At 39.5% G+C, this 27907-nt stretch overlaps 1 protein-coding gene, 1 long non-coding RNA gene and 1 pseudogene across 2 annotated transcripts; 1 reads left to right on the top strand and 2 right to left on the bottom strand.

Moving 5' to 3' along the window:
- Nucleotides 1-7667: 7667 nt before the first annotated feature.
- LOC136330419 (uncharacterized) lies at nucleotides 7668-9062 on the top strand. The gene is made up of 2 exons (XR_010730290.1): nucleotides 7668-7760; nucleotides 8004-9062. It is a non-coding gene; the product is annotated as an uncharacterized lncRNA (long non-coding RNA).
- A 155-nt stretch (nucleotides 9063-9217) lies between these two features.
- Nucleotides 9218-26575, bottom strand: CCT4 (chaperonin containing TCP1 subunit 4). The gene is made up of 14 exons (XM_066267212.1): nucleotides 26305-26575; nucleotides 21043-21095; nucleotides 19145-19234; nucleotides 17900-18008; nucleotides 17184-17326; nucleotides 15192-15313; nucleotides 14692-14824; nucleotides 13791-13930; nucleotides 12570-12666; nucleotides 12374-12484; nucleotides 12153-12283; nucleotides 11782-12016; nucleotides 9666-9779; nucleotides 9218-9424 (listed from the first exon to the last, which is right to left on the bottom strand). The coding sequence occupies exons 1-14, from the start codon at nucleotides 26429-26431 to the stop codon at nucleotides 9410-9412; spliced, it is 1620 nt and encodes a 539-aa protein (XP_066123309.1). The 5' UTR covers nucleotides 26432-26575; the 3' UTR covers nucleotides 9218-9409.
- LOC136332752 (U6 spliceosomal RNA) lies at nucleotides 12820-12912 on the bottom strand (annotated as a pseudogene).
- Nucleotides 26576-27907: the final 1332 nt, after the last annotated feature.

The raw sequence follows: 27907 nt of genomic DNA on the forward strand, positions 1-27907 counted from the left end.
TTAGGGGATATTTCAAAATGAGTATGAAGCGATAAAAGAAGTATTTGATTTACTTATAATTAAACAAGAACATCAGAAAAGCAAACAAGTCAAAGAAAGTTGTTAGATTATGCAAACAAGGTGCAAAACCAACTTTTATATCATTAGTGAAAATGCACTATACAAAAGGCTGAAAGTATTTAGTATCTGCACGTTCCCTGATCCCCTAATTTTTGTGAGCAGTGTAGCATCTTTCTACTCCACGTGGCTGTTGAGACCTAGCCTGAAAATAGCCCGCGTAGTGCAGTCTCAGCCACCTGCTACCTAAGCCCTTACTTCCTGAGGCTGCCACAGCTTTCTCCCTATCCGTCAGCCTCCTCTCCATCCGATCCCCCCACTACAACTGGCCATCATCACCAAAAAGGGTATGCAGTGTGCACTGTCTAGAACCCATTTCTGAGGTCTGAGCCCTTCTTACCAAGCCTTTTTCTTTTTTAAAAAGTTGATTTTAGAGAGAGAAAGAAAGAGATTGAGATTTGTTGTTCCACTTTCTTACGCATTTACTGTTGCTTCTTGTATGTTCCCTAACCAGAGATTGAACCTGCAACCTTGATATATTGGGAGAACTCTAACCAACAATCACCCAGCCAGGGCACCAAGCCTTTCTGGTTTGCAGTTCTGCAAGTGTGAGCATCTGCAAACCCCCCACTCCTCTATCTCAGTCAAGCTGCTCTTGATTTGAGCTGAGATTTGATTCCCACACTGAACATATACTGGCTGGATTCCGAGCAGAAGCCAGAGGTGGTAGCCCATGAGGTATGGAAGCTCCAAGTGATCAAAGCAGGGACTTTCGATCATTCACATGCAGCTGGTTCTGTACCTCCCCTGGCATTTGATATAAACTTGACCCCCAAATGCAAGACAGGTCAGAAATGGGTTCCAGACAGAGCACACTATATATCCTAACTTTATGGTAATAATAGCCAGTTGCATGGCAGGGAATGAGAGGAGGCTGAAGGATAGAGAAGCACTAAAAAGGAAGACTAGGCAAGAATAGGTTAGGATAGGAAAGGATAGGATGAGTGGAGGATACGAGTGTATGTAGAAGAGCTGAAAAGTTTCCATTCACCAGCAATAGACATCAAATAGCATCAAAACAGAAATGGACAGATTTATGAGAAATGGCCTCTTAAATCATTATAGGAAGAATTGGTTTTGCACTTTTGTACTGAGACATAACATATACAGTGAAATGGGTAGATCTTAAATATATACAGTACTTAGATCAATTTTGACAAAGGCATTCACTCATGAAAGTACACCCTTATTAAGATATGGAACATTTCCATCATCCCAGGAAGATCCCTTAAGCGCCTTTCCAATCTGCTCTCAGCTCCTTTTGCTAGGCATACTGCCTTTTTTAAAAAAACATTTTACTAAAAAAAAAAATTGACTTACTGATTTTATTGAGAGGAGAAAGGTGGTGGGGAGGAGTGGGGAGGGTAGTAGTTGCCTCTGGTATGTGCCTTGACCAGGCAAGCCCAGGGTTTTTTGTTTTGTTTTGTTTTTGTTTTTGTTTTGTTTTTGGTTTTTTTTACAGAGACTGAGAGTGAGTCAGGGAGAGGGATATACAGGGACAGACAGACAGAAACGGAGAGAGATGAGAAGCATCAATCATCAGTTTTTCGTTGTGACACCTTAGTTGTTCATTGATTGCTTTCTCATATGTGCCTTGACCACGGGCCTTCAGCAGACCGAGTAACCCCTTGCTCGAGCCAGCGACCTTGGGTCCAACCTGGTGAGCTTTTGCTCAAACCGGATGAGACTGCGCTCAAGCTGGCGACCTCGGGGTCTCGAACCTGGGTCCTCTGAATCACAGTCCGACGCTTTATCCACTGCGCCACCGCCTGGTCAGGCAAGCCCAGGGTTTTGAACTGGTGACCTCACCATTCCAGGTTAACGACCCTGTATCCACTATTCCATCACAGGTCAGACAGCATACTGTTTTTGTTTTTGACTCACTCATGTTGTATACATCCATGAGTAGTCTGTTCCTTTTTAATTGCTAAATAGTATTTTTTGCTGAAGAAAATAATAGTTTTCCAATATGGGCAGCATTTTCCTTGTGCTATTAATAATGTAAGTTATAGACAAGGCATATTCTTAATCTGTAGTATTTACATTGTCTTTATCACTTTCTTAAGTTTATTCATTCACCAGTTGATGGTCATTTAGGTTGTTTCCATTTGGGGGGGCTGTCATTTTGTGTCTGTCAGAAAGAAGACACTGGCCCTGGCCAGTTGGCTCAGTGGTAGAGCATCGGCCGGTGTGTGGATGTCCTGGGTTCTATTCTCCACCAAGGCACACAGAAGTAAACATCTGCTTCTCCACCCCCCCCCCCATGCTTCTCTCTCTCTCTCTCTCCCGCCTGCAGCCATGGCTCAATTGGAATGAGTTGGACCAGGGTGCTGAGGATGGCTCCATGGCCTCTACCTCAGGTGCTGAGAACTTGGTTGCTGAGCAATGGAGCAATGCTCCAGATGGAGCAGAGCAATGCCCCCTAGTGGGCTTGCCAGGTGGATCCCAGTTGGGTGCACATGAGAGTCTTTCTGCTTCCCTTCCTCTCACTGAAAAAAAAATTGAATAAGTAAATAAATTTTAAAAAAGAAGACACCAAGGACTTGGATGCACAAGAGATTTATTGGGAGAAATTTCTGTAAAAGATAAAGGAAGATGTGCTTTGGCAGCACATATACTAAAGATCAAGGGAGAGGAGTAGGAAAGTCTTCAGGCCAAGATACAAAAATCTTAGAAGGGAAGAAAGAATAATCCAACTTCATAAGTAAGAAAAAAAAATGACCTAATAGAAAGTACAGAAATAGTCAAAGTAGAAGAAATAATAAGCACAAAAATTAAAGAATTGGAAGACAAATGTGCAATAGAGATTTGAGTCCTTACCAAGTCTTCCTTGTTCACTGGTCTACAAAATCCCCCACTTACCCAATAGAGAAGAATGAAGCTAAAATTAATTCTTTGGAAAGACAAACAAACTGCTGGGAAAGATGGCTGGTGTAGGTAAACGTGGTACTCATTTCTACCCACACCATATCAAAATTATAACTAAACTACAGAATAACTATCATTCAGAACTGCCTGACTGGAAGCCCTACATCTAGGGAATTAAAACCACATAAGAGACTGGTAGGAGCAGCACAGACACAGAACAGAATGGTCCCACAACCACATGTGGCAGATAAAAATCAGGAGGGCTATCTCTCAGATGCATAGGTCTCTAGCCTCACACCAGTTCAACAGCACAGGGTTCCAGTGCTGGAAAGAGAAGTCACCATAACTTCTGGCTATAAAAACCAGTGAGAATTGAGGCTGAGGGAGATGGAGGGCTGTTGGAGCTCCAAGCAGTTCCTCTTAAAGGGCCCACATACACTTACTCAGCTTCACTCTCTCTGAGCTCCAGCGAGGGGCAACAGCTTGAAAGGAACCAAAGGCATATGGAGAGAAACTAAATTGTCCAGCCTCAGATTGAGAGCTGAGGGGGAGGGAGGAGTTGCAGCTTTTTCCCACAGAGGCGCTGGCAGAGGCCATTGTTCCTTTTCTGAGCCCTGTCCCGTTTTCAACAGCAGCTGTACCATTTTACATTCCTGTTAGTGCATAAGGACTCCAATTTCTTTACGTTCTTGCCAAAACTTTTTTATAGTAGCTATCCTCATGAGTATGAAGTGGTGTCTCATTTGTATTTTCCTAATGTTTAGTGATGTCAAGCATCTTTCATGTTAGCCATTTGTGTACCTTCTTTGGAGAAATGTCTATTCAAATGTTTGCACATTCTTGCCTTACCAATCATGCAGTGAATAGAGGTTGCTGATTTAAGCAAAGGGTAACTGGCTCTGCTTGAGCTCCAACCCCCAACCCTGCCAAGGAACATATAAGAAACAATCAATGAACAACTAAAGTAAAGCAATTACAAGTTGATGCTTCTCATTTCTCACAAATCAGTAAAAACAATTTTTTTAATATTTTGCACATTTTGGAATTGGGGTGTTTTGGTTTTTTTTTGCTTTATTTATTTATTTTTACAGGGACAGAAAGAGTCAGAGAGAGGGATTTTTTTTTTTTTACAGGGACAGACAGGAACGGAGAGAGATGAGAAGCATCAATCATCAGTTTTTTTGTTGCGACACCTTAGTTGTTCATTGATTGCTTTGACTGTGGGCCTTCAGCAGACCAAGTAACCCCTTGCTCGAGCCAGCGACCCTGGGTCCAAGCTGGCGAGCTTTAGCTCAAACCAGATGAGCCCGCACTCAAGCTGGTGACCTCGGGGTTTCAAACCTGGGTCCGCAGCATCCCAGTCCAATGCTCTATCCACTGCGCCACCACCTGGTCAGGTGGAATTGGGAGTTTTTGTTGAGTTTTAGTTCTTTAGATATTCTGAATTTTAAGTATCAGGTATGAGATTTGAAAATATTTTCTCCCTCTGTGGCTTTTTACTCTGTTGTTAGTGCCTTTTGATGCATACGATTTTCATTGAAGTCCAATTTGACTTTTTCCTTTTGTTACCTGTGCCTTTGCGGGCATATCTAAGAAATCAATGCTAAATTCAATGTCATGAAGCTTTCACTCTACATTTTCTTCTAAGAGGTTTGTTTTTCATCTTATATTTAAGTCCTTGATCCACACTGAGTTAATTTTTTAGTGTTAGGCAGGGGTTCCACCTCATTTGCATGTGGACATCCAGTTTTCCCAACACCATTTATTGAAAATTGACCTTTCCCCATTGGTCTTGGTTACCTGGGCAAAAACCATTTGACCATATGGGTGAATATTTCTTTCTAGGTTTTCTATTCTGTTCCATTGATCAAAATGTCTTTATACTAGTACCTGTGTTGTTTTTTAATTGAATTTATTGGGGTGACACTGGTTAATAAAATTGTTTCAGATGTACAATTCTATACTTCATCTATATACTGTATTGTGTTTACTATCTTGTCCCCTTTGCCAGTACGGTTTTTTTTTTTTTTTTTTTTTTTTTTTTACAGAGGCAGAGATAGACAGGGACAGACAGACAGGAACGGAGAGAGATGAGAAGCCTCAATCATCAGTTTCTCGTTGTGCGCGTTGCGACTTCTTAGTTGTTCATTGATTGCTTTCTCACATGTGCCTTGACCGTGGGCCTTCAGCAGACCGAGTAACCCCTTGCTGGAGCCAGGGACCTTGGGTCCAAGCTGGTGAGCTCTTTGCTCAAGCCAGATGAGCCCGCGCTCAAGCTGGCGACCTCAGGGTCTCGAACCTGGGTCCTTCCTCATCCCAGTCCGACGCTCTATCCACTGCGCCACCACAGGTCAGGCTGCCAGTACGTTTTGACTACTGTAGCTTTATAGCTTTGAAATCAGAAAAGTGTGAATCCTCGTTTTGCTTTTTTCAAAATTATTTTGGATATTCAAGTTCCCTCTAGATCCCATTAATTTTAGGATGGGTTTTTCTATTTCTGCAAAAAATGTCAAGATTTTGAGATTGCATTGAATCTGTGCATTGTTTTGGATAGTATTGGCATTTTTTAAAAAGCATAATGAATTCTTTACCCATTGCAGTTTCAAAATTAACTCATGCAGTTTTTCTTGACTTCTGATATTTCAGACCTTGAGGAGACATCCTTGTGTTGCATCTTCCACTGCAACACTGGAACATGCCTTCAGTTTCTTCATCTGCTTTTCCCCTCCTTCTCTGGCAAAGGTCATTTGAGCTAACAACTGAACCCCTATCTTAATATGATACATCTGACTAGAGATGTTGGCTGCAAGAGAACAGATTTCTCCTTTTCACTTTTTCTTTGCTTTTAATCTGTTTTACTGGTATTTTCCTTTAGATTTTGTTAGACAGGGTCTCCCATAGTGAAAGCTATGGCGTGAATCAATTTCAGGTGTGATAAAAGCCTCTACTATTTAACAAACCTTTTGGTACATTCAGAAGTGTATTTTGAGCATACACTAAGTACCAGTTCTTTGTCCTGGATCTTTAGTGGAACAAATAGGCAAATAATCCGTGCCCTCAGTATATATAGCCTGTGTTCCACTGGAGGGAGAAACAAAATACACACATTGGTAAAACATAGGTATATCAGATGAAAAGTGTCACAAAAAACAAAACAAAAAGAGGCATATAGGAAGTGCCTCACTTGGTTAGAGCATCGTCCTGCTACGTCAAGGTACATAAAAGAATCAACTAATGAATATATAAATAAATGGAGCTGATGTTGCCAAAAGTCAATCCATCAATAACTAAAGAAAAAAAAGTGCCTGGGTTGTTGGTAGTTTAAATGAGTGGTCAGGAAAGAATTGGCTGAGTGAACATCGGAGCAGACATTCATGGGAGGTCAAGGATGAGCTGAGCTCCTATGGGGGGGGGGGGGGGGTTAGGTAGGGCCACAGCAAGAGCAAAAGTCCTGCAACAGGAGTGTGCTAGAACACAAGGCAGCCAGTGTGAGAGGAGTGGAGGGCACAAGGGAAGTATTAGGACCTGAGGCAGAGACAAGAGGGACAGATCCAGTGCTTGCTGGCTAATGAGCTTGGCTTTTATCTTAAACTAAAGCTTTAAGCTCAGAAACATTGATACGTGACCACACATGTAGCCCCATGTTCATTGCAGCACTGTTCACAGTGGCCAAGACATGGAAACAACCAAAAAGCCCTTCAATAGAAGACTGGATAAAGAAGATGTGGCACATATACACTATGGAATACTACTCAGCCATAAGAAATGATGACATCAGATCATTTACAGCAAAATGGTGGGAACTTGATAACATTATACGGAGTGAAATAAGTAAATCAGAAAAAAACAAGAACTATATGATTCCATACATTGGTGGAACATAAAAACGAGACTAAGAGACATGGACAAGAGTGTGGTGGTTACCAGGGGTGGGGGGAGGGAGGACATGGGAGGGAAGGAGGGAGAGAGTTAGGGGAAGGGGGAGGGGCACAGAGAACTAGATAGAGGGTGGCGGAGGACAATCTGACTTTGGGTGAGGGGTATGCAACATAATTTAATGACAAAATAACCTAGACATGTTTTCTTTGAATATATGTACCCTGATTTATTAATGTCATCCCATTACCATTAATAAAAATTTATTACCCTGATTAATGTCATCCCATTACCATTAATAAAAATTTATTTTAAAAAATCAAATATAAAAAAAAGCAAGCTTTTTTTCTATGTTCATAAGAAAATAATTTTAAAAATAAAATAATTCAAAAGAAGAAAAAAAACTAAAGCTTTAGATAGTATTGCCTTTTTTTTTTTTTTTAAGAGATAGAGTGAGAGTCAGATAGGGACAGACAGGAACGGAGATGAGAAGCATCAATCTTCAGTTTTTCCTTGGGACACCTTAGTTGTTCATTGATTGCTTTCTCATATGTGCCTTGACCGTGGGCCTTCAGCAGACCGAGTGACCCCTTGCTCGAGCCAACGACCTTGGGTCCAAGCTGGTGAGCTTTGCTCAAACCAGATGAGCCCGTGCTCAAGCTGGTGACCTCGGGGTCTTGAACCTGGGTCCTCCACATCCCAGTCTGAAGCTCTATCCATTGAGCCACCGCCTGGTCAGGCAGTATTGACATTTTAACATTAAATCTTCCAAATCATGAACATGAGGTTTACAATTACTTGCCTTCAATTTATTTCAACGTTTTGTCATTTCTACTGTGCATCTTTTCACTTCCTTAATTCCTTTTTACTCTTTAACACAACTGTATCAAAAAGAACAGGTGTTGTAATTTCCACCAGTTTTTTTTTTTATTATTTTTTATTTTTTTAATTATTATTATTTTATTTATTCATTTAGAGAGGAGAGAGACAGAGAGAGAGGAGACACAGAGAGAGAGAAGGGGGAGGAGCTGGACATCAACTCCCATATGTGCCTTGACCAGGCAAGCCCAGGGTTTTGAACCGGCGACCTCAGTATTTCCAGGTCGACGCTTTATCCACTGCGCCACCACAGGTCAGGCTAGGTGTTGTAATTTCCTTTGCACATTGTATAGAAATGCAACTAATTTTTATGTGTTAATGCTGCATCCTTACACTGATGAATTTGTTGAGATTTTTTTGTTTTTGTGGACTCTTTAGGGCTTTCTACATTTAAGACAGAACCTTGTGCTAAATACCTGATAAAAGTTCCAATATGAATAATCTGGAGAAGTATTTGGAGTATTTTGGCTTAAGATGTTAGGACATACTCAATGGTTTCACAGCAGCCAGAAAAAGTTTATTTTACGGTGAGCTCTTAATAGCCATTAAAAAGGGAGGGAATAAATTGAATTACTAAATTTTAGACAATCCAGAAATAGGTATCTAAACATATTAAGACTTTATCATTTACCAAATTAGTTATTTTAGTTAACTATTTTAGTTGTCAGATACAAAAGAAGCTTCAGACTGGTTGGCTGAAATCCTCCACAAATGCCATGGAGAATCCTAGTTGCTTTTGTAATACTCCTTGTGAAATACAAGACAGCAGACGGTGGGAGTAATACCAAATTGTGTTGGCCCAATTTATGACCCACCTTAAAGGTCTGACCTTTATCCAAAGGCAATCAGCAAGTTATGAAAGCTTTCATAAAGGGGAGTGCCAGACAAGTTTTAAACAAAAAACACTAGCTGCAGTGTGTGCAGAACTAGTGAAGGGAGGCTCAAGTGACAGCAGAGATTACTCTGATTTTACACTATTCATGCTGAGAGATGCTTTATCAGGGCAGAGTCAATGAAGATGTTTAAAACCACTGAAATAAGACATACTAGTTAAGAACTCCTTTTGTATAAACAAGATGTGCTACTTATGTGTACACTTTTATTTGTAGAAGAAATCTCAATACAATAGTGCTTATTCTTGGAGAATGGGATTAGAATTATAAGGTAGAAGAGAGCCTTTCATTTTTCACTTTGTATCTTTCTATCCTGTTCACTTTTCAAACAGCAAATATATATATATTACTTTTTTATTTTTTGGTAAATGGGAATTTATCAGGTGGTGAGGATATTATATGAAGCCATTTTTTCTCCCTTCTCAACATTTCTGATTTAAAAAAAGTATTCAGAATTAAAATCCTAAGGAAGGTAACATAAATATGACTCCATTCCCCTCCTTTTTATAAAGGTTTTCTAGACGTGTCTGAAATAACAGAATGTTAGGAGAGGAAGGGTGCCAGTGGCAATAAATGAATCTCCCTTTGGAAAGCAAATATTTAATATTTTCATTAAACTGTGTCAATACAATTTCAAGTAAATGCAAACTGGAAGACCAGGCCCAGAATTCTAAGGAAACAATATTCCAAATGACAAGAAACACCAGTGATCTTCCTCCCACTCCAGCTGTACTATTAGTGGCGTTGATGGTCCCGGTTAGCCAGTGTTATTCAGATTACCGAGTGTTTACCTGACAAGAGAAAAATGAGTTTCAAAACCTGTAATAGCAGAATTTTAATAATAGATGGAAGACATTTAAGATAATTACCCAAATCACCCCTATTATTACAAATGAAAAAAAAAACTGTAAAGCACCAACTATTATCACCTTGATGACTAGAAAACTATTATTTACTGCCCTCACCCCTTATCTCAACAAAAAAATATGCCTTTTGATCTTGTAGGAAAATTCACAATCTATACATACTTACCACATCATCAATCTTCAGGATGCTTCGAACAGTTTCAGTGGCCAGAGTCAGTGCACTAACTGAAACCAACAGAGGCTGGACAACCAGTTCCTCCAAAATGTTGGAAATACCACCCTGCAAATTAGCACAAATTGCTTTTAGTGTTTGTAACAGTACATGTCACCAACTTCATTGTTATCAGTATGACTCAGGCCTTTTCAAATGTAGTTTTCCCTTGATCTAGTCAAGAATAAGATATTCTCTACACTATAGGTTCTAAAGTTTGGAAAAAATAAATTCATGCTAGATTCCCTCAGATGTAATTCCAAAACTCCTATCTTTAATTAAAAAATATCCTGGTGCCTGGCCTGTGGTGACGCAGGGGACAGGGTGTCAACCTGAAGCAATGAGGTCACCGGTTCAAAATCCTGGGGTGCCTAGTCAAGGCACTACAACAAGCAACCAATAGCTAACATAAAGCATCTATGAGTTAATACTTCTCACTCCACCCCCTCCCACTCTGTAAAATCAATAAATAAAATCTTTAAAAATGCCTCATATTCCTTGGCTGGGTAGTTCAATTGTTAGAACATTGTCCCAATACACCAAGACTGCAGGTCAGGGCACATACTTTAACCAATGGATGCATAAATAAGTGGAACAAATTGATGTTTCCTCCCCCCACCCCACTTCCTCTCTCTCTCTCAAAATCAGTTAAAGAAAAATGTTGGCAAAAACCAGGTAGAGGATCACAGAGATTAAAAATAATTCAATCCTGCCTGACCAGGCAGTGGTGCAGTAGCTAGAGCACTGGACTGGCATGGGGAGGCCCCAGGTTCAAAACCCCGAGGTCGCCGGCTTGAGCGTGGGATCAACATGACCCCATGGTTGCTGGCTTGAGCTCAAAGGTTGGTGGCTTGAAGCCCAAGGCCACTGGCCACTGGCTTGGGCAAGAGGTCACTAGCTCTGCTGTAGTACCCCCCCCTTAAGGTACATATGATAAAACAGTCAATGAATAACTAAGGTTTTGCAACAAAGTATTGAAGCTTCTCATCTCTCTCCCTTCCTGTCTATCTGTCCCTACCTGTCCGTCTGTCTGTCTCTGTCACAAATACACACACACACACACACACATATATCTCTGAATCTTAATTCTAACTTTGGTCAAGTTTGGTCTGCTCTGCCTTTGTATCTCTCTGAAATCTCACATTCAAAATTCTTATCGCCACTATTCTAGTCCCATTCTCCTAAGGATTACTGCCGATGGTGATAACGCAACCCTGTCTTCTGTGTTCCTGCCTTAAAATACTCTTTTCATGATCTTAGTTTCTTGGTAAAAAACTTTAGTGGCTTCCAACTATTGTAATAAAAAACCCATACCTGCATACTCAAGGGTCTCCTCATTTTAGCTCTTATCTGATGTTTCCTACCTTAAAGTCCACTATGTATCATCAAAATATGCTCTAGACAAAGAGAAACTTCTTGGTCTTGCGCAACTGTAAACCATTTGCTCCCCCATCTGAAATTTCCTCATACTCTACCAATGAAAGCATCTTCATAAAGATTCACTTAACTAGGTAGTACTCTCCTTTGAAGTTCTGTACTATTAAAAAAATATCACCCTGAATGGTCAGTTTTTCCCCATTAAGTATTCTTTGTCTCTCAGTAAAAAGAGACATTAATAAAACAATACAAAGGGGAAATTATTACTGTTCTATGTGTTTATTCCAGAAGACTGTATTAGGTTGGTGGTCACAACAGCAGCAATGGCTAATACCTATAGTGCTTACTCTAGGCCAGAAATCTTTTTAAGAGCTTTCTTATTAGTAATACATTTAATCCTCACAACTGGCCTACAAGGGACCTATTAATTATGGCTGTTTTTATAACTGAGAAAAATGAAGCACAGACTATGTAATTTGTCAAAAATCACAGTCAATAAGTTGGCAGAGCTAATGAACAAATACTTCCCATTTAAGGCATCACCTTCTTTCTCACTCAATGACACACAATTATCCTGCAGGCCTCGTATTTAAGTCCAAGATTATTTTTAATCACAAAACTTTTCATTCAATAGAGAATCATGAAACTTGAAAAAATTTTATATTAATTAACAATAAAAAAATTAAATTATTACCTTTCGGACATTAATGCCTGTAGTTTTTTCTCCTTGGGCATGCCGGTTTCTTAGCTCTGTTACTGTAGAAATGGGATTCAGGCCAGCATTTTCAGCTAATGTAGATGGAATGACTTCCATAGCATCTGCAAAAGCACGAACGCAGTAGGATTCCATACCACTCAATGTCCGTGAGTATTCCGTTAACCGTAAGGCCAATTCTATTTCTGGAGCACCACCTCCTGCAATAAGAGCTCTGAAATTCACAAATATATTTTTAGCTTACTGTATCCAAGAGAATGCCACTTTAAATAATTTACCAGTTATACCCTTAAATTAGTCAAAATATGTAAGTTTTAATGTCCGAAATGTTACTTAGTGATTTATATTACCTCTTCTTCACTAAACAGCGAATGACACATAGGGCATCATGAATGGAACGCTCAGCTTCTTCAATAACCAATTTGTTAGATCCACGAACAACAATTGTAACTGTTTTTCCAGGGCTTGTACAGCCTGTAATCTTTAGTCAACAAATTCCAAATTAGGGATTTGGAATAAGGATCAAAATAAACAAACTCAGGCAAATCAAGCTTAATTATAATACTGTTACCTTGAGCAGTTTGCCAGAACCATTTAAATTGACCTCCTCAGCTAACTCAGCCGATCCCAGCATGTCAGCAGCGAACTGGTCAATATGAGCAACTGGCTTGGTTCCAATTGTCTGGAAAAAAACAGTCACACCCACAAATTAAAACATTCGATTACTGAACATTTTCACACATACAGATATGTTAGGAATACTTTACCTTACAAATGAATTCAATATCTTCTCTTTCAATATCCTTAACTACCATAATCTTCATTTTGTTCAGGAAATGTAATGCAAGATCACTAAGAGCATCTCTAAAATACAAAATCGGTCATTATGTCAACGCCAGGTTAAAAAAACTTGGGTGTTCAGCCATTTAAAAATTTTCATTATTTTACTACTATTTAAGTGACCAATGACTCAACATGTGAATATGGTTTACATTTGTTTACCAAGTTTATGAGCTCAAAAAAAATTTTTTTTTGCATGTCACCTTGCATAGGAGCCATGGTAATCTTCTTTGTATCATTCCAATTTTAGTAAATGTGCTGCAAAAGTAGTCAAAATTCTTAAACAAAATTTCCAATGGATATTAAAATGTGCCCCAATGACACTATTTGTAAAACACAAGATAACTGTCATTTAAAAAATACTAAATAAATACATTTCCGATAATTAAAACTTTAATGATTTACAATGAAATATGATTAATTCAAGACCACAAATGAAGACTTCCCTAACAAATTATCTGGAAAGATCCTGATAAGCCAGTGATACCCAGAGGGGGGAATATTACTATCCCTGTTTTACAGATAAGCCAACTGAATTTTGGGAGCAATTACTCAACATTAGTAGTTATTACATGAGAACCAGGTATTCCAATTCTTGATCAAGGTTTCTATATAAAATGGACATCCAGCCTGGCCTATGGTGGCTCAGTGGATAAAGTTTCAACCTAGAACGCTGAGGCTGCCAGTTTGAAACCCTGGGGGGCTTCCCTGGTCAACTTACAAATGATAAGCAATCAACGAGCAACTCAAGTGAAGCAATGAAGAGATACTTCCTGCCATGCCCCTACTGCCTGTAAAATCAGTAAAATCTTTAAAAAGAAATGAGCATGCACAGTACTTCTGGCATAATGTATTAATAAGGCAGAGAACATGGGAATGAAAAACAAAGCATTCCATTTACTCGATATTAAGGATCTTGTTCTAGAAAGATTATACAACCTACATTTAAATTATCACAATGGAAAGAGAACCCATTTTAGAGGACTTATCAGAATGCCCCAAAATGCAGGTTTATTGGTTGTCTAGTGATTCACCCACTTCAAATGGTTCTTTAAAAATCTAGACTGCTAGAGGATCCAATAAATAAGTGAAAAAGTGGGGATTCAAAATCAGTTATTAAGAGAAGAACAAAATAAATGGCCCCACACCTTAGAATAGACTTCTGTATGAGAAGGACATTACATCCTGTTTTTTTTATTTGCTTCACTAAGTTTAGTATATAGGCTCTCTCCTCTCGCAGTACTCGATCCATCTGGACATAGTCAGAAACTACTATCTGATTATCCATCTGTTTAGAAAAAGAACAACATTAATAATTTGCATATAGGAGTTTTAAAGTGAAAAAACTTTTAATGAAAATATTGTAGTATAAATTCAATCAAAATCATACCAAATATCATATATAAACATGCACAGAAAGGCCTGGGAAGAATACACACCAACCTTAGTACAAGTCTTGAATGCTGATCTATATATACCTTGCTGTCCTATATATGCATGTACATTTTGATCATCAAAAAAATATAAAATGATTCCCTTATTTCCTGAATATGCCAATGCTATTTATAAAATATATTACTGAAATAACTTCATTTGCATCCTTGTTACTCTTATTATTTCTTCAGGGTATAGATATAAAATTGGCTTTTAAGTTTCATCCATGCAAATGTAGAGAAAAGATCTGCCTGCTATTGTGAAGGTTTCTGTTCTCAGAAAACTAGAAAGATCCAGAAATTCCACTTACACTATAACTTTTACATAACCTATTTTTATTATTTCATATATATCCTTATTGTTATGTTTCCATCTATGAAATAAACCAATGTTCAATTTTAGTAACTAGCCAATTCAGGCTATATAGTACATTTGTCATGTTTTGGCATCTAACAATTTCTATTTTTTGTTTCAATTTTACTAATTCTAATGATATATATGCTTTTTTATCACTTATATCAGTATTTTTATTTTTATAATAATGAATAAAAGTCTGCATTATTAGAATGGTAAATACATAAACAAAAAAAATCAATTTCATGTAGTTTTACTTACATCTGTTTTGGGAGCAGATAAGCAAAACTGAATAAGCCCAATCTTAGCCTTTTCAACTCTGGTTATACCAGAATTTGCCACCTTTTGAGTGAGAACCAGCCCTTCCACCAACTCACAGTCATCGATTGTCCCACTAGTAAAAAAAGGAAGGAGATAGTTCACAGGATTGAAATTTCCTGTAAATTTATGAGTCTATTAGATTTCTAACATATTAAAAACCATCAGTTCAATAAATGTACATCAACCTCACTCAAATTTATTAGTGCTTCATTCCTGAACCTCTTTGATCACACCACTGCCTTGCTCTTACAAGGGAATACAAATTCTTGAGATTCCCAGATTAATACAAGTTCTCATAAAAAGAAAAAAACTTTGTGACTTTCATCTAGGTATTTTTCATTTAAATTACTTAGTTTTGGCAATACCTTAAGTTTACTTTCAAAATTAATTTAGAAAAGAGAAAACTAATTTTTATTCATTAAAGTTATAGGTATGCTTACCCAAGTTTCTTAACTATTTTAATATCTCTAAGATCTACACTAGTAGCTGTGGCTGGATCAATCACTTTCATCACTGCATTTACACTCATCGGAGAAAGGAGACTTGAATACTGAGAGACAACCTAGAATAAAAAAAAGGTCAGCTTTACAATAGAAAAAGTCTTTTTTGTTGTTGTTTTTTTAAAATTTTATTTATTCATTTTAGAGAGGAGAGAGAGAGGGAGAGAGAGAGACAGAGAGGAGAGAGGAGCTGGAAACATCAACTCCCATATGTGCCTTGACTAGGCAAGCCCAGGGTTTCGAACCGGCGACCTCAGCATTTCCAGGTCGACGCTTTATCCACTGCACCACCACAGGTCAGGCAAAAGTCTTGGTTTTTTACTGACAAAGATATTCAAGAAGTTATCTTAATCACTTTTTTTGGGTGGTGGTGCAGGGAGAGAATATGTGAGAAATTCTATACAGTCTTTTCAACTCAGGTTGTCAATCATCAAGAGCACAAAATAAAAATATGTAGCCTTGCTTTCCCCTTTTATTAGTATATCAGACAGAACTATTAAGATTACTATCAATTCTAGTGAAAATTTAAAATGAAACGTTAATTTTATGTGGAGGTATCTTATCTAAAATGAATTCGTGATCAGATGCCATCTTTGTGCAATCCTAATACTGAGGAGCTGGTAAAAAAAACCCTAATGGTTAACATTTACTGAGCACTTACCATATGCCAGGCAGTGGTCTTAGCACTTTACATTTGTATTCTTGTTCACCCTTCAGAAACTGACTCAAACAACTTAGTTAAGCGATGGAGCCAGCCTTGAACTCAAGTCTAGACTCTATGACCAATACCTGTAACCATTATACTTTTATGTCTGTATTACTTCTGGGACTTTCAACAATATTATTTAGTCCTCTAGTTAACATTTGAAGAAAGTGAATGTATTGATATAATGCTGATGAAAAGAATAAATATGTATGTGACATACGACGTAACAGAAAACAGAAGATGACATGATTTTCCAAGAAATTTAAAAGAACACTGTAGCTTTAAATTTGGTAAATAAAAAAAAGCAGCACAGATGTTAGATGAACTATAGATGGGCAACCCTGTCCTGGTTCAAATCTCTGGTTTACCCCTTACTAGTGGGTCTTAGATGAATTATGTAACTTCATTAGACTTACTTTTGCATCTGTAAAGTGGGGATACAATTCACCTGAAAGCCTTGAAGGAATAAATTTTACTTGAAATCAGTTATACAAATAAATTATTTTTGTTACCTAGTGACTGTTAAAGACTTAACATTTATGAACTGTACAGAGTCAAATAAAAATCACAGCATAAGCCTGACCAGTGGTGGAACAGTAAATAGAGCATCAATGACCTGAGATGCTGAGGTCCCAGATTCAAAACTCCAAAGTCGCTTGAGCCCGGAGTCTCTGGCTTGAGCCCAAAGGCTGTTGGCTTGAACAAAGGGTCACTGGCTTGGTTGGAGCACCCACGCCCTGCTCTGGCCCCATCAAGGCAAGTATGAGAAGTAATCCATGAATAACTAAAGCTACGCAACTATGAGTTGATGCTTCTTATCTCTCTCCCTTCCTGTCTCCTTCTCCCACTTAAAAAAAAAAAAATTAAAGCATAAGAGTTGTAATTAACAAACATTAAGCTGTAATTTTACGATACTTAGAATTTGTTGCCCTGGCTAGTTGGCTCAGTGGATAGAGTGCCTGCCCGGCATATGGATGTCCTGGATTCAATTCCCAGTCAGGGCACACAAGAGAAGCAACCATTTGCTACTCTCCCCCTTCCCTCCCACTTCCCCTCCTGCATCCAGTGGCTCCACTGGCTTGAGTATCGGCCTCAGGTGCTGAGGATGCTTGCTTGGTCCAAGCATCAGCCCCAGACACAGGTTGCCAGGTGGATCCTGGTACAGACGAAGGCGGGAGTTGTCTCATTATCTCTTCTCATCTCAAGGGGGGAAAAATTTGTCTCACCTTTGAGTTCAATGAAGTGGTAGCACTATTTAATAAAGTTTCTCTGTCACTCAGTTCCACAGGTCGAGACATGTCAATCAAGATTTCAATACCCTTTTCCAAAGCCTTCTGGAATGACTCGGAAATAATAGTTGGATGAATCCCTGTCATTTGTGAAAATCTAGTTACTTAATTAGAACAGATAAGCTACATATTTGACATACTTAAAATTTTCTATTCATTTCAATTTCAAAGCAGTCATAAATTTTATATTAACTATAGATTAATACATAATCCTTTGAATAACCTAACTGTTAATTATGGTTAATTTATTTCCATTTAACTTGTAACACATCATTTACAAGTGATATTTAAAGTGAAACTAAATTTTATATTTTTAAAAACATCACAAATCTACAAAGTAAAAAGAAGCGACTGGTGAGTCATAACTATGATTAAGCACAATTTATTATAACAAGAACCCAAAACACCCAAAGATTAATAAACACCACCACCACTGCTTTTTGAAAAACAAATTCAATCAAGTTCCATCAAAAGAAGCTTGGCAGAAGAGAGAATCAAAAAAGAAAAAACTGTTCTAATTCATATACTAAACAGCAAAATTTAATCCATAAATTCCTAGTAAAAAATTATTCTGCATTAAATCTTAAATCTAACATTACTTAATAATTTTTTGCTTTTACACAGTAATAAAATATGTCCTGTGTTCTACCTACCTTTCTGAAGAAGCTTGGTACAGGAATCTAAGAGGGAGCCAGCAATGATGACCACTGATGTGGTGCCATCTCCTGCTTCTATATCTTGTGCCTTAGATAACTCCACCAGCTGGGTGAACAGAACACGTTAAGTTGTTTAATAAGAAATGTGAGAACCCAATATCTAATTCAAATATAAAACAACTGGCCTTCACATCTGTGTCACAATTTGATAATTATCAACACTGTAAGATTCAATGTAATTGAATCATTGTTGTCTACCCTGGGTTTCATTTTAAAATGATGACCAATGTATTTGTAGTATACAAAATTCTATTTATATACTCTGTATAAAGTTGTATTGTGACTTCTGGTTCAGACTGGATTGTAAAATTTTGCTTCCTAGCTACTTAAAGGTGCCTGTGAGAAAGTACAAATAATGTACCATAGATACCCTGTAGCTTTGGAAGCTATGAAATGGGTTGAATTCCAAATGAGAATAGTGTCACTGTGGTGTTTTTTTGCCAAGTTTATCCAAACTGACCCTGTATGAGAATAATTTACTTAAAAAGTCATCTTTACATATGAAAAGGGACTCCTTAATAAACAGTTATCTTTTTGCTGACATGGTAACTTCTCACACAACATTTGAATCATGATTCTTAGCTGAATTGGCAGCATTCGTGTTTTTGAGGGAGTGAGAGGGACTGACAGGAAGGCAGAGAGATGAGAAGCATCAATTCTTTATTGCAGCACCTTACTTGTTCACTGATTGCTTTCTCATATGTGCCTTGACTGGGGGGCTCCAGCACAGCAAGTGACCCTTTGCTCAAGCCAGCAACTCCATGTTCAAGCCGATGACCTTGGGGTTTTGAACCTGGGTCCTCAGTATTCCAGGCCGATGCTCTATCTACTGCACCACCACCTGGTCAGGCTGGGCATTTGTTTTTAATAAATGTCACTGTAAACTCAGGCACATGATTTTGCTCTCATACATCTAACATCCATTAAACTAATCATTTATGCCATTTCATGTTATCTCATCCTTACTCAACTGTATGGCACATTCCTGTTTACAAGAACAGGGATCTTGCTCTGAGGGGCACAATGCTAGGTACACAATACATCCTAAAAATACGCCTGTTTAGCCTAATGAGTAAAAAATTTTACAATGCCTAAATTATATCATGTGATGAATTACAACAAATCTGTTAACCAAATATCAAACCATACACTTAAAAATATCTCATCTAAACTTATACTTACCATTCTGGCTGCTGGATGTAACACTTGCATTTGTTTCAGAATGGTGGCACCATCATTTGTAATGGTCACATCGCCTTTCCCATCTTGAATCTGTAATTTTTTTTTTTAAACAAAGATGTGATTTCAAAAATTATTTTCTTTACCCAGTATTAATGTGACACCCTAAAAGCTCTACTAATTTTAATACTTCTTGGTAAAGAAGTTAATTTATGTTTGTGTAGCTTAAAATTATGCTTTATTTCAAACTTTATACTAATGTTAATCATTATACTACTAGTATACTGATTTAAAATATGTCTAACAGTCCAACTTTATACAAGTGAAATAGCTGGCTTTGTTTCAACTATACTACTCACAAAAATTAGGGGGTATTTCAAAATGAATATGAAGCAATAAAATATTCTCTAATTTTTGTGAATATATTTTTTATTTGTGAAAAAGAGAAGGAATCTAGAGTCTAAAATAAAGAATCACATTACTCCTGGGTTTATATCAAAAACATAACACCATGGATTCCCTCAAACCACCGTAAGTGTGCAGCAACAGAAATGTGGTGAACACAATTCTTTTTCTTTTCATTGAGCATTAGCTATTATTTTTTTTAATTAAAACAAATTTTCAGTTATTTACAACATAGTGATTAGACACTTATATAACTTGTAAAGTCTGAACACAAATTTTATAGGCAACACAGTAACTTATTTTTTAGTATCCTCAGCAAAGAGCAAAAAGAATTATTATCAGAGACAGATATTAAAATGCCCAGAATAAATAATGATCTGTGTATCATCCAGAAAATCTTCTATGTTGTTTCCTTATCTCTCACTTCGGAAGTTAACTAGCACTAAATTTGAGGGCATATTACTTAAAAGTCATTAAAATTCACCTGTTTTATGCTGCCAGTCAACAAAGCTCTAAGTAGAGTTGAAATCCCAGACCTGTGTCAGGTCACAGAGCTACAGCAACAAGGAACACTGAACTCAAGCTCTTATACCTAGTTTTATTATATTTTTTTCTTTTCTTTTCTATATTTTATTTATTCATTTTTAGAGAGAAAGGAGGGGGGGAGTAGCAAGAAACATCAACTCCCATATGTGCCTTGACCAAGCAAATTGAGGGCTTCAAACCTGCGAGTGACCTCAGCATTCCTGGTTGACGCTTTGTCCACTGCACCACCACAGATCAGGCCTATATTTTCTAATAATACAGTAGGTAACTACCTTTGTGTATATACTTTCATTGTTTAAAAAGCATTAAACATGCCCTGGCCAGATAGCTTGGTTGGTCAGTGTTGTCCCGAAGCAGAGATTGCTGGTTTGATCCTCGGTCAGAGCATATACAGGAACAGATGTTCCTGTCTCTCCCTTCCTCTAAAATCAATAAAATAAACATTTATTTAAAGGGGGAAAAATTAAACAAAATAAGAATTGTAGTTAAATCCTGCCTCCTCACCCTAGTAATCTATCATTCTTCTGAACTCTTAAAATGCCTAACACTTTTTATTTTTTTAAAGTGAGAGAGAGGGACAGACAGGAGAAAGGGAGAGAGATGAGAAGCATTAATCATAGTTGCAGCACCTTAGTTGTTCATTGATTGCTTTCTCATATGTACCTTGATGGGGAGTGGGGCTCCAACCAAGCCAGTGACCTCGTGCTCAAGCCAGAGACCATGGGGTCATGTCTATGATCTTAAGCTCAAGGCAGTAGCCCCATGCTTAAGCTGGTGAGCCTGTGACTCTGGGTTTCGAACCTGGGTCCTCAGCATCCCAGGCTGATGCTCTATTTACTGCATCACCGCCTGGTCAGGCAACACTTTTTAAATGGCATCTTAATCCTCTCTTTAAGACCTTGCAGTGTGGACAGTAGCATTCAATAAGTAATAAATTATTCCGTTTTTACCATTTTATCCATTCCTTTTGGTCCAAGGCTTGTTCTAATAGCATCAGCAACAGCTGTAAAAGAAGAAAAAGAAATCAAGACTCTTTAAAGAGCAAAGTATTTCTCTTCTCAAATGATTACTTTGTCCTTATGAGGATATGGTGCAGAACAATTCCCTGTGTCCATTAAAGAAAATTCATTGTTTAATAATAATCTACTAAAAACAGAGTAACTTACTCCTTTAATTGTATGACATACACTCGATGTTTTGTTGTTAGTTACCATACACAGTACTTATGCTCTGCCTATGTCAGAATAAATTTTGAGGATTTATCTATTCTTCCTTTAAATATCAAAATGATACAATTATTTCTGAATGAGGATTCTATGATCTTATCCACTCTTTAAGATAAGACAAGCAGCAACAGGAAAGGCTACACCTCTTACCATACTATATAATTAGCGTATGTTTGACCCCCCCCCTTCAAAAAATAAAAAAAACAACCATTCCAAAGTTACTCTCAATATCTGTTCATGAGAATGTTTTCTTTTTTTTTTTTTCTCTTCTTCATTTTTCTGAAGCTGGAAACAGGGAGAGACAGTCAGACAGACTCCCGCATGCGCCCGACCGGGATCCACCCGGCACACCCACCATGGGGCGAAGCTCTGCCCACCAGGGGGCGATGCTCTGCCCATCCTGGGCGTCGCCATGTTGCGACCAGAGCCACTCTAGCGCCTGAGGCAGAGGCCACAGAGCCATCCCCAGCACCCGGGCCATCTTTGCTCCAATGGAGCCTTGGCTGCGGGAGGGGAAGAGAGACAGAGAGGAAAGCGCGGCGGAGGGGTGGAGAAGCAAATGGGCGCTTCTCCTGTGTGCCCTGGCCGGGAATCGAACCCGGGTCCTCCGCACGCTAGGCCGACGCTCTACCGCTGAGCCAACCGGCCAGGGCGAGAATGTTTTCTATTTCATTAGTTCAGTTATTATATACTTTCTAAGAGAAACTAGTATTAACAATACTTAACCCAGGCATGGCCAACATATGAATGAGTTTATGCGGCCTGCGATTAAATTTTTAATATTCTCCGCATGACACACTGTAGAAATGAAATAAGTGGTACTTTTAAATTGTTATATATAAACTATGATATCTAACCACTGTATAACAATGAAAGTTAAAATCTCAGCTACTCAGAAGCGAAAGCGTCTTTGATTATTGGGAATTGAGATATTTAAGAAGACAGAGATACACAGAAAATAATTCCACGTGTGATTAATCTAGGGTTAACTTCCAATAATTGGTCGAATGGATTTGCGATACTTCTTTATTTTTAAAAAAAATTCCATTACAAAGATTTACAACTTTTGTACTTGTCTGTACAATTTTTATAAGCAATTGAATAATGAAAAATAAGAAAATTATAAAAAACTCGCCAAGGAATATTTAGTAATCTTCAGCTCAACTTATATTTGTGAACAAACTTTTTCTTTAATGAATCTAAATAAAAGTACAACAAGATCAAGACTGAATGATTTACATTTGGAGGCTGTGTTAAGAATAGCTACTACAAGTATAAAGCCAGATATTTAAAAGTAATAGGTAGGCCCTGGCTGGTTGGCTCAGTGGTAGAGCATTGGCCTGGCATGCAGGAGTCCCAGGTTCGATTCCCAGCCAGGGCACACAGGAGAAGCGCCCATCTGCTTCTCCACCCCTCCCCCTCTCCGTCCTCTCTCTCTCTCCCCCTCCTGCAGCTGAGGCTCCATTGGAGCAAAGATGGCCCGGGCGCTGAGGATGGCTCCATGGCCTCTGCCTCAGGCGCTAAGAGGGCTCTGGATGCAACAGAGCGGCACCCCAGAGGGGCAGAGCATCGCCCCCTGATGGGCATTCCGGGTGGATCCCGGTTGGGCGCATGCGGGAGTCTGTCTGACTGCCTCCGTTTCCAGCTTCGGAAAAATGCAATAAATAAATAAATAAATAATAGGTGATGCAAAGCGCTTCAACACGTCACATTAGTTTTTTGTTAATTTGTTGTACTAAATTACTTACATTTATTCATAAACAAATTTTTATAAAATTGTTTACTTAAATCATTTTTGTATTTAATATTTTTTAATTTTATTATTTCGTCCAGCTTGTGAAAAATTTTTTCTAATCTGGCCCGGGGGCAAAAACTGTTGGCCACGCCTGACTTAACCCCCTTTAACAAGGTTTAGATAACTGATTAAATATTCCCCTTTCTCACCATCTCACTCCACATAAACAGGGTTGAGATTGTGCTCTAATAGTGTCTGTGTACTCCACCACTAGCATAATGCTTTCCCCCATACTGTGTAAACAATGATACATAACCTTAAAGAATGTAAGAAAAAAATATTTGGTATAATTTAAAAATTGTTTTCTACCTATTTCATAGTTTTGGGCTGCAGCACACAGTATTGTCTATTAAATGACTCCTGGTGAATAATACTACAACTACTACTACTGGTGGGTTTGTGTGTGTGGTTTTTCACACCATCAACCAGAGGTACTATTATCTCTTTTTTGGTAACATCAAAACAAAAAACTAGCTACTTATCCCTAGCTGGGTTGCTCAGTTGGTTCATTAGAGCATCATAATGATACGCCAAGGTTGCAGGTTTGATCCTCAGTCAGGGCACATACAAGTTAACCAATAAATGTATGAGTAAGTGGAAAAACAAATTGATGTTTCCCTCTCTCAAATCAAAAAGTAAAATTTAAAAAATAATAAAGGAGTTGCTGTAGCCTCCACCGCCCCCCCATCAAGGCACACAGGAGAGAGCAATCAATGAACTAAGGTGCTCCAATGAAGAATTGATGTTTCTCATCTCTCTCCCTTCCTGTCTGTCTGTCCCTCTTTGTGTCACACACACCCACAAAAAAATAAAAATAAACTGGCTCCCTGAATTAAACTAAAGATGCAGGTGGCAGCAGCTTTTTCTCAATCAGTTTGTAGAATTTTGTCTGATTTGGAAAGACCAGTTGTGTTGTTTTGGTCTGAGCTCTCCTCACATAATCTAGGTCAGGGGTTGGGAACCTATGGCTTGTGAGCCAGATGTGGCTCTTTTGATGGCTGCATCTGGCTCGCAGACAAATCTTTAATAAAAAAAATAATGTTAAAAATATAAAATTCGCCTGACCAGGCGGTGGCGCAGTGGATAGAGCGTCGGACTGGGATGCGGAAGACCCAGGTTCGAGACCCCGAGGTCGCCAGCTTGAGTGTGGGCTCATCTGGTTTGAGCAAAAATTTACCAGCTTGGACTCAAGGTCGCTGGCTTAAGCAAGGGGTTACTTGGTCTGCTGAAGGCCCACGGTCAAGGCACATATGAGAGGGCAATCAATGAACAACTAAGGTGTCGCAATGCACAACGAAAAAAAACTAATGATTGATGCTTCGCATCTCTCAGTTCCTGTCTGTCTATCCCTCACTCTGACACTCTGTCTCTGTAAAAAAAAAAAAAAAAAAAAAAATATATATATATATAAAATTCTCATGTATTACTACAATCCATTCATTTCCTACCACTCATGTTCATGGTTGTGGGTGGCTGAAGCCAATCACAGCTGTCCTCTGGGACAACACCAAATTTTTATTGGATAATGCCTAACGTACACGGGTCGTTGTATGGCTCTCACGGAATTACATTTTAAAACATGTGGCGTTCACGGCTCTTCAGCCAAAAAGGTTCCCGACTCCTGATCTAGGTGATCTCTCCTTCCTACATGGATACCTCCCTTGTAGTTTCAATTCTGTTCATGGCTGTTTCAAAGGTCACCTAAGTAAACCTTCAATGTTGGATGTTCCGTGTTGTTTATATTATATAGCTCTTTTGACCCTCCAGACGGCCCCAGAATTTATCTAATGTCTTTTGTTTAATGTAATAAATCTAATCTTCCACAATGAACCGTAGATAGCTACATACCCAGTCTTTATTTCCAGAAATATTCTCTCCTGCATTTCCAAATGACTGCCTAAATCTACTTGGCTGGTCATTCTGACCTTTCCTACTCATCAGGCCCAAATCTGAACCTATTCTCATTCCATCATCCTTCCTCCAGTGTAAAGTCTTATTATGATAATAGGTTCTTGGAACTATGGCCAAATGACACAATGAAACCGATTTTACCATAGGATAATTGACAAATACAAGAGTTAAGTTTCTAGGATATCTTATCAAAAATATAAAGAAATCAGGCTAAACATGGGCATTATTTGAGGATCTGCTGTAGCTATCTTTTAGCATGATCACACTCAGTCACGTGGGATGATGGGTGTCAAATATTTGTAAGGCTGTATGTGTGTATATATACACACACACACACGCAGTTCTTTATATGCTTTTTTATTTAATCCCCACAGCAACCCTAAAAGTTAGCTATTAACTCGTCCTACTGAAAAATGATCTCCAGTTGGGAGAATTATACCAAATCCTTTCCAGGACACCAGGCCCTTCAAGATCTGCCCCGACCCTACCCTTCCAATCTCACCTGTCACTTATTCATGCTCATTTTCAATCCCGAGTGAAATACTCTTTTTACTCAATACACACCACAGGCAAGATCTCTAAATCATTGTTCTTACGTTTCCTTCAACACTCTATCTGAACTCCCACAACTCAAGAAAAGTGAACATGTTCCTCCTCAATTCCATAGGTAGAAAGCCTCCGCTAGAAGTTGAAGTAATGGTAACAGAGAATGAAACACAGGCCTTGATTTCCACCATCCGCCAGTGTTCTACAACAACAACAAAAAAAACCCAGCAAACTGTCCATGTTTCTCGATTTGCTTGTGTTTGGTTGCACATAGAAAGATAACATAAAAGCACAATGGAGCTTCTATAATTATTCTCAAACAAAGCGCGCAAATCTGTTCAACAGTTATACAGAAGGAAGCTTACTTAAATGGTATTTTTATAACATCAAGAAAACGGAAAAGTATCGTGCAAACATTTCACTAGATGAATCAATGAACAGATAACGGAAGGGCTTAACTGCTAGAACCCCAGGACCGCTGCAAGCAGGCCGCTTTCTTACATGTGGTGAGTGACCAGGGTGAAAATTATGGGCGTCTAGGAATGGGGCAAATCCAAGAGCCTCCACACTCGGGGTGAATTATCGGCGGAAAACAGTAAGTATTCCTCCACAGACTGCTTTTATTTATGGACGAGAGGGAACCTAGAAGAAAATGAGCCATGCCCACCGAACACCAGGGTAAGAGCTCAGAGCTCGACCTCAGGGGACTGCGAGCCAGTCCCGGGGAGCAATACCTTTGGCCGCGGAGATGTTGCTGAAGCGTATCTGGGCCGGCTTATCGCGGTCCTGATAAGCGCTTTTGTTGCGGCCGCCGGCAGCCCCGGAGGGCGCCCCGATCCGGGGTGCTACGTTCTCGGGCATGGCGAGCTAGGATGGGTCTACGTGAGCTCTGGAAGGACGGATGGACGCGGATTCCCGCAGACTGTGGAGTACGAGTACGCGCCCAACGCCTTCAAGAACCTTCCAGAAAGCGGTGCCGGCTCCAGGAGACGGAAAAGGGGGCCTGCCTCGCGCCGCGGCGCTGGCATGACGTAGCAGGCTGCCCGCCGCGCGCCGGTTGAGGGGACTGCGCCGGGCAACTCGGGGCTTGCAGGGGATGTTGGCCTCGGACGCTGGGAGTGAGGGGTCGGGGCCGCGGCGGGGCGGGGCGGGGCGGACTTTGTGAGGTGGAAAGGACAACCTGCTATTTTTGAGGCGGGCGTTGGGACACCCACATCTCCCACTTTCGGGTCCTCGCCTGTGAGGTCCCTTAACTCGAGGGGAAGTACGCTGCAGGAGTACTTGGCTTTCTCCTCAGCCAGTGTTTGTCAGGCGGCGTATTTTTATATTTCATTCATTTTGAAAGAGAGCTGGGAGAGATTTGGGATGTGTGTCGGGTTTCCTTTGCTTGAAGTGTTGGGGATTGATTGATACCCAGTGGTAGTTGTAGATTTAACTCTATCCTCATTAAGTGCTATACAATCTTAAAAGTTTTGGAGCTGTGATTGCCCACCAGATCAGGACTGCCTCACTAGTTAGTACAGCGTCCTCGTTTTACACGGTTCTACGCGGCCATTGCCCGTGGTTCGCAGGGAGCCTAAGCATTTTAATGATGATCATTCAGTTCGACCTACTGCTAAACCCTTGAACGAGTTTTAGCTTTTAATCCTGACAGTCGTGTGGGATAATTCTTCTTTTGTTATGTCCTCGCTTCCCTCATACAAAGCCTGCTAATTCTATCCTTTTTTGTATCAAGAGCCTCATATTCTCCAACCTAAGTAACTGCCTTAGACCCAACCCACATCATCATCCATCCGATCACTGCCATAGCCCGCTTTTGCCTCCCCTCCCCTCCGCGCACACTGCTACCACAGAGGAGTCTTTTAAAAACGCAAATCTGGCCCTGGCCGGTTGGCTCAGCGGTAGAGCGTTGGCCTGGCATGCGGGGGACCCGGGTTCGATTCCCGGCTGGAGCACATAGGAGAGGCGTCCATTTGCTTTTCCACGCCCCCCCTCCTTCCTCTCTCTCTCTCTCTCTCTCTCTCTCTTCCCCCTCCCGCAGCCGAGGCTCCAGTGGAGCGGGGATGGCTCCTTGGCCCCTGCCCCAGGCTCTAGCGCTAGAGTGGCTCTGGTCTCGGCAGAGCATCGCCCCCTGGTGGGTAGAGCGTCGCCCCTGGTGGGCGTGCCGGGTGGATCCCGGTCGGGCGCATGCGGGAGTCTGTCTGACTGTCTCTCCCCGTTTCCAGCTTCAGAAAAATACAAAAAAAAGGAAAAAAAAACCAACAAAAAACTAAAATCTGATGTTATTACTCCCCTGCCTAAAACCTTTCAGTAGCTCCTCAACAACCAGGTGTGAAA

The sequence above is a fragment of the Saccopteryx bilineata genome, chromosome 3, assembly GCF_036850765.1.
Source record: "Saccopteryx bilineata isolate mSacBil1 chromosome 3, mSacBil1_pri_phased_curated, whole genome shotgun sequence".
Classification (NCBI taxonomy): domain Eukaryota; kingdom Metazoa; phylum Chordata; class Mammalia; order Chiroptera; family Emballonuridae; genus Saccopteryx; species Saccopteryx bilineata.